This window comes from Phaethon lepturus, unplaced genomic scaffold, assembly GCF_000687285.1.
Source record: "Phaethon lepturus isolate BGI_N335 unplaced genomic scaffold, ASM68728v1 scaffold44320, whole genome shotgun sequence".
NCBI lineage: Eukaryota > Metazoa > Chordata > Aves > Phaethontiformes > Phaethontidae > Phaethon > Phaethon lepturus.
The window spans coordinates 1-7654 of NW_010514907.1; the positions used below are offsets into that span (position 1 = coordinate 1).

General features: G+C 57.2%; 1 protein-coding gene across 1 annotated transcript; it reads right to left on the reverse strand.

Annotated features, from left to right (window-relative positions):
• Nucleotides 1-242: 242 nt before the first annotated feature.
• SIRT6 (sirtuin 6) lies at nt 243-6749 on the reverse strand (the record flags this gene model as incomplete). The annotated part of the gene is made up of 7 exons (XM_010294263.1): nt 243-699; nt 1457-1580; nt 1934-2014; nt 2871-2966; nt 3538-3597; nt 6072-6254; nt 6622-6749. Coding segments are annotated over 7 exons (1008 nt in total), but the record flags the coding sequence as incomplete, so codon positions are not given.
• Nucleotides 6750-7654: the final 905 nt, after the last annotated feature.

Here is a 7654-nt window from a genome sequence, read left to right on the forward strand (position 1 = left end):
CCCGGCTCCGCAGGCAGATCTTGGCCAGGAGACCGCAGCGGCTCAGCCCAGCCACTGCCCAGCCCAACTTCATCTGAGATGGCGCCAGCTGCCCCAGCGATCCCCCGCTGTCGCTGCCCCGGCGCCGAGCAGCCTCGTCCCTCGGCCCCCACAGCCATCGCCTTGCAGAGAAGGAAGCGGATGCTCGGTACGTTTCAAGCAGGCGACACCCTTCCCGGGCCGCTGCGTGCAGCTGCCCCGACACATGCAATTCAAGTGTCTTTAATACTTACATAAAAAAAGAGACAATGTTTAAGGGTATAAAAAAAGTCGGTAGGAAAAGTGGCACAGACAAGTGTCTAGACAGACAGGGAACAGTCTGGGTCAGGTGAGGAGAGGCTCCAGCTTCATCTTCTTCACCGTCGTTGGCCCCGTATCCGGGCTGGGACACTCCTGCTTCAGACCATCACGGTGCTCCACTAGCGTGGTCCCAAGGTCAGGGCACAGCCCACCCATGCCATTGTGTTGGGAGAGGGGCTCCTCCTTCAGCAGCCCATGAGCCCCAGGGTCAAATCTGAAGAGCTGTTCGGGCTTGGTGAGCTCAGCGCTTTCCACCACCACCGGCCCCGTCCACTCCGGGACCTCCAGCCCCAAGTGCTTCATCAGCTTTGTCATGACATCATCAACGTAGGCGTGGATGCGCAGGTCGGCCTGTCTGTCCTGGGACAAGCGAGGGCAAGGACGGCGTTAGGGGACAAACATAGTGTGTGGAGACAACCGTCCCCTTCCCAGGGAGCACGTGGGGACAAGGCCTGGGTGATGGCTCAGCTGCACACGGGCTCCAGGGCTCCTGTCCCCGAGACATCATCCCTGGTGGAACAACAAACTGACCCCACCTGGCACCACTCCCCGGCTACGCTGCGGGCTGACAGGGCTCTGTCGGGGTGGGTAGGCAGTCCCCACCTTGAAACACAGCCCAGAGAGGGGACACGGATGCAGAGCCAGGCTAGCGAGCCCTGGACAGAGTGGTACAGGGACAAGGGAGCACTAGTGAGAGAAACTCAGAAACTCCCCAGCTCCGGTTATTTGAAAGACTTGGGACAATCAGGGCACCAAACCCAGGGCTGACCGTGAACTGAACTCCCTGCCCTGTGGCACGGGTTACGTGTGTGCAGTTATTCATTGGACTATAACTCACTGGAGGAGGCATCAGGCTTTGGGCTGAGTTTTTATTCCGCTCTTAAGATTTACCTTCCATTTCTAGGCGTTTATCGGGACTTGCAGGTTTAAACTCTCCAACAAGGGAAGCCCAGCCTGTTTGCTTCCTAAGCGAGGCTGCTCTTCTATCTGGCGGCCTGGCAGAGGACAATGTGCGGGGACTAACCTGTGATAGGGCTGAAACAAGGGATGCGAGGGGAAAGGAGCAGCGCAGACCAAATTGCTCTGAGCGCAGAGCAGCGAGGACACTCTCACTCACATGTTTGGTTGCTTGTAGGTTGACTATGACCAGCTTCCCTCCTCTCTTTTTCGTGATCAGCGGGAGGTTGCCACTGGGTTTGATCTGCAGAGAGGTCCCCAGAGTGACAGAGAGATCAGCTTTCCTGCAGGGAGGAGACAAAACATCCAGGGCAGAGGAAAAGAGCCATGGTTGTTTGCCGGCTGCTTCTCTTGCCCTGCTCCAGTGTGGACCCTCCAAGCTTCCACAGCGGGAAGCAAAGCTGTGGCCAGAATTTGCAGTGGTTTCTCTTGGACATTTTCTGGGGAGAGGGCTGGGTGTGGCCGTGCTGTGGGTACAAGCCCCAGGGCTGCGAGGCACAAAACACGACGGAACAAAGCCACGCAGGGTCAGCCCGAGAGCTGCCGTGGTGCTGGCAGAGGACGGAAGCCTGGGCAGTCTCACCGCAAGCCGCAGGCATCAGCAGCCGCCATGGTGTGAAGAGTCCAAGCACAGTACCTGCAGGCTTCATCCGCCAGCGTGAGGTCGCGGTCCGGCAGTGAATCTTCCCAGTCCAGAATGGTGTCTCTTAACTTCCCTCTGGAAAACACACATGGGGACCAGAGTTTCCCCCTGCCCAGCAGAACAGGCAGCAGAGCTGCCCTGGGAGAGGGGACAGATCCTGTCCCACCCTCTCTGGCCCAACACTGCGAAAGCACAGAGAGAACCCAGACAAGCCAAAGGGACTCACCAGCAGGCGAGGAAAGGCACAGAATTCACCTGCATGAGGGATTTTGTGGCTGGTGCCGCGACGCCACCCAAAGCCCCAGCTGTTCTGCCATCCCAGTTCAGAGCTGGGATGTGCCTTTCACTCCCCAGCATCAGAGCTGAGCCAGCAGAGCTCTGCCTCATGGCCCAGAGCCCCCGGCTCTGCTGTGCCAGCTCTGCAGCCGGCCTGGATGGGAAAAGCAGCGGGGCTGGGCCTGGTGAGCCTCGGTGAGGAAGCACGAGGGGCACGCAGAGCATGTCTGGACGCCAGATCACCTCAGGGTACCTCCAGCTACAGAGCTGGAAACACTGTCTACGCCTCCCTACGCAAGCAGCACCAGGACAGCGCAGTGGCCAGATCCTGCTGGAGGGGAAGGGGCTCCCTAGAGCTGTCAGCCCACAGCAGGGCATCCTCCAGCACCAGGACATGCTCAGATTATCGGTGTGGGAAGACGCCCACCAAGGAGGCTGTATGGCTGGGACACCTTGGAGACATGGATGCTAGCTTCCCACCTGGGCTTTTGGAGATCCTCCCCTACACCCACTGCTTCTCCACCTGACCTGGAGGGACCATTGGTCCTGCCCTGCAAAGCCAAGCCTGTGCACCAGAGCTGCTCGCTCAGGTGAATGGGTCCCTGCCATCCCACGTCCCCTCGGGAGCCCCCATTCAGCGTCCCAGCAGACGTACCTGCAGGCCCGCAGCCCCCGGGCTTTGGTGACGCTGCACAACCTGCCCGTTGGCTTCAGCCCCATGCTGCCCACGACTGTGTCCCGCACGTACTGCCTGCAAGAGAGACGGTGCTGTTCGGGGCCAAAACACGCAGGGAGGTGGTGTGGAATGCCCCCTTGCCGATATGGCACAGCTCACAGCACACTGGAGGAAACAGGTGATGCCTCAGAGCCACAAGCAATGAGTGGAGCACCTCAGCCCTTCATCGATCTCGGCCTGCATCTTTAACTGGGAGCAGCTGACAGCAGCTCTGACCAACAGCCCCAGAGGTCTGCCACAAACAGGGATGGAAAACCGAGCTTGTAGCCACCTCCACTCCTCTCTCCAGCTGGCAGGCACAGACCCTGCTGCAGGCAGCCCTGCTGGCACATCCACCTTGCCACGAGGAGCAGGATTTGCCGAGGACCTCCCAGGCAATGGAGGATTCCCAGAATGTTCACTTCCCACAATTTGATGGGGTTTAGGATTCAGATGGACAGATCCATCCATGACTCCACGCACACTGTGCTAGAGACTCACCAGGCAGACAGCCCCACGGCACGTGCAGGGGCCTCCATCACTCCCCAGAGACAGCAACCAAGCCCCCACCCTGCAGACGCCCTCCCCAGGCTCAGGGTTCACGTACTTGCCACATTTCACGCACTCTTCCACAAACATGTTCCCGTGGAGCTCAGCTAACTTGTCCCTGTGGGAGAAATGGCAGAGGTGAGCTGGGGAAGGATGGAGAGCCTTGGGGCAACAAGGAAAGCTGCCCCAACCCCGCCTCCTTGCTGAGGGCCCTGCACCTCAAGGGCTTCCCCACTTTCCAGCTCTGCTGAACCAGACCTGCCAGGTGATGTGGGGTGGCAGAGACCCTCTGCCACGGCCTGGGGACAGTGCCCCAGCACATGGTCAGCACTGAGGGGGAATTATATTAGTTATAGACAAATATGGCTCCATCGGAGCAAGGCACCAGGGCCAGGCAGGCTCTGAGGGCACTGGGTGCCACAAAACAGCTTGGCCTTGCTGCAGGGAGGCAGTCGGTAAAACAGAGAAGACCGCTGGTCCAGCCACCGGGCATGGGACCACCACCGAGCATGGGGCCATCACATGCAGGGCAAGCAGCCGCTGGCAAAACTACGGCACACTGAGCACTGCTTTGTGCATTTAACGCAAGAAATACTGTTCAAAGGGAGTCTGGGCAGAGCTGTCCCTCTTGTGGGGTATGTCCTCCCAGAGGACATGTTCAGATCCTGGTGAGAACTCCTGGCAGAGAGGCCTTCTGCACCATGGTTTCATCTCCATCACGAAAGTACTATGCTATGGCAAACAATTGGGACTAAGGGGAGGGACAGCATGTCCTGGCTTTTAATTTTTAAATGTTTCCATCTGCAGCACCAATTCTTGCCCCTGTTCTGATCCAGCCTCAAATCTTCTCTGTGCCCAGTAGTAACCTGGATCTTTGCTTTTCTCAGCACTTGGTGTTTCTCTCTGTCCCTGCATGGTTCCAGCCCTTTTGCCACTTGTTTTGACTAAAACTCCCCTCGAGCTCCATGCCAACCTCAAAGCACTGAAGCTAGAGGAAAACAAGGCCACACTCTTAAGCCGCACGGTGAGTGGGAACCTCCTCCAGGGCGGATGGAGACAGGACTGACTTGATTTCCCTCATTTTGGCCCCAGTTCAGCAACACGTACTTACGCCAGATGCCACATGCAGAAGAGCTGTGTTAAAGCAAAGCGGGAGCCAGTGGCACCAGGCTGCAGGGAACCCAGCTGAGTTCTGGTCATTATTTCCTATTCTTTTTCCCCATGGTAATTTAGTTTAAAAAGGGCAAATGCGGTCCAGGAGCAGGAACCAGGATTCAGATCTTTTAATAATAGGAAGTACCACCCTGAGGCAGCATCTCTGCTCAGCCAGGGATGGCTGAAGACATTTGTGAGATGTGTCTTCTCCGAGGTCCCATTCGTGCTCCTCATTCTCATCCCAACTCATTTTATTTTCTTACTTGAATTCAGCTGCTCTCCCCTTTCCTTTCCAGGCAGCTCCAAGCAGTTTGCCTCACAAGACAATCGCTCGCTGGTCTTAAGTGCTGGAAATGGGTTTTATAACAGGCTGAAGTTCCTTGAAGGGAAAAGAGCTTGTTGCCTTAAGTGCTAATGGAAAGGCAGGTTCCTCTGAGGACATCTTTGGAACAGCCACTGCACTGCTAAACGCGCTTCAGTCCCCACCCACGCAGGGAGGGGAGATATTGTACCCTCTGCTCCCACACGTCGCAGCTCCCTGCAGAGGGAACACAGCTACACAGGATCCCTGACCTCAGCGCAGCGGGCAAGGAAATTGGAGACCGCAGCCGGTAAGTCAGACCAGTTCCAACTGTGGGACTCTCTTCGTCTTGCTGCCCTTGCAGTTTTGCAAATTACTGAGAGGCAAAATACTTTTTAAGGCTATCTTGGGCCCAGGCATGGTTTCGTCACTGGGGCAGTACCGACTATACTTTCTCTCAAGACATTCAATTTAAGCAAACTGTAAAATAGCACAAGTTCCTGTGTTCCGAGACAGCTCTAGCAATGCTGGTATAAACAGGGCGATGCGTCTCCCTGCAGGAACAGTTTCAGATGCTCTCACCTTCCCTCCTGTCCGTTCACCCCTCTGGATGGGTACAGAGGCAGCGGAAAGAACCATGTGTCCTGAGTGCGGCTCTGAGCCCAGTTCCCAGGAGCACGTGCCCTACTTGAAGCCGACGTCTCATTCCCCAGGCCACAAGCCCCCAGGTAGTCGAGCTGCTCACAGTGGCACCGAAGGCTCCAGCCACTCAGCTGATGGGTGGTAACGTGCGACGGCCCAACACCACGAACTTCTTTATTTTTCTTGTGAAAAAATGGCTTCTGGGTGTACTTCTAGAGAGCACCAACTGAGGCTGACTTCATCACCCTCTGAATTATTACCATAGCCTCCTTTCTCTAAATTCAAGCCCGTTTATGCACCCCTTCCCACACCAGTGCATTCCAGTTTCTGCTCCCCCATCAGTGGGCAGACAGCTTCCAAGCCAGCCTTGGAAATCGAGCCCCAGCATCAAATGCTTGCATGCGAGGCCATGCTAATCAGGTAGCAAGAACAGCCACGTGGCAGCGGCTGGGAAAGGCACGAGGGACCCGGAGACAGGGCGGGGGAGGCAGTACCGTGGGAATCCTGAACGCACGTGAAGGCCGTCCACGTTCTGGCTGACCAGGAATTTCAGGATGCCGACTCTCTGCAGCCCCAGCAGCGCCATGTGAGTCTTGGAGGGCCTGGCATTCTCAAAGGTGGTGTCGAATTTTGGGGAGAGCCCCTTCTCTTCCATAGTCCAGACACCATTGGGCCCCCTACAGCAATGGGGACAGAAAGAGCGAGAATTGAGAGCTCTGGCTCTGAGAAGACAGTTGTAAATGCACCACAGGCCCTACCAATGGAGGATGAGCAAGGCACTGCTAAATGAAGGTCATGGATCACCAGTGATTTTTGTTGTTGATGCAAGCAGAGCACACGTAGGGCTTCTGTGGGTATGACTTAAGGTCAAATGGGTGTGCAAGAGGGAAAGGGTATATTCAGCTGGATCCAGGACCAGACAGGAAGGATGGAGTAGGTCTGGCTGGAGGAGCAGGAAGGCAGTCCAGAGCCTTACAAGATGTGAGACACACTCAGAGGAGGTTCCATCATCCCAACCCCTCGCCTGCTGCCCACCACCCTTACCTAAAGTCGGGAATCCCCGAGGCGGTGCTGATTCCAGCCCCCGTGTGAAACACCACATTGGAGGAACTCCTGATCAAGTCTGCCAGCTCCCGCACCTTCCTCTCCAGTTCCTCCGGCGGGTCAAAAATCTGAGCAGAAGAGACAAACCACCATGGGAATGGAGAAATGCAGGGTCTGATCCTACACACCTCCCAATGCAAGGGCTCAGTAAACCACAACTCTTATCCACGAAAGGAAAGATTTCGCATCCTTCAATGACAAAAGCATTTAATCAGAGAGAAACAGCATTGTATAAACCATCTCCATGCAGGGTAAGGGCTTAAAACACCTAACGCAGACTGACAGGCAGCTGATAGCCTGAGGCATGGCTGGGCTCCGGGGCACTGCTGGGCAGCAGGAGGACAGGAGTGACCCCAGTGCTGCTCCACGTGTGCTCAACTCCAGCTGTCACCAGCACAGCCACCGGCTCTGCAGACAGGACAGGGCTGAGGGACGGCGAGCCGCATGAGAAGCCATGGAAGTGGGGGATGCGGGGACGCCGTGGCTGGACGGGACCGTGTACCCTGCCGGCTTCCTGGCATGGGCACAGGATTTCATTTCTGCAAGATGCTTCTGCAGCCTGCTCTCCTGGGGACAGGGACTGAGGACAGACCTCTGCCTGTCCCTGTCCCCTCACCCCAAAACCTGTTTTGAGCTTCCCAAGTACTGCTGGAGGCATGGGGCTGGGACAACGACAAGGAGGAAGCCATGGGACTGGGATCACCCCCCCCGTGCCTGGGACAGGCCCCTCGCACCCACCCCCTGGGGATCCCCGCTGGGGAATACACAGGGTCCCCATACAGCAGGGAGCCCCTGTTGGGGGGGGTGGGTGCCACAAAACAGGGGGATTGTGCTGGGCCTGGAGGACAACGACGAGGAGGGAGCCCTGGGGCCAGGGAGAACAAGGAGGGCGCCATGGGGTGGGCCTGGGGGCACAAGGAGGGAGCCCTGGGGCCGGGGAGGACAAGGAGGGAGCTACGGGGTGGGCCTGGGG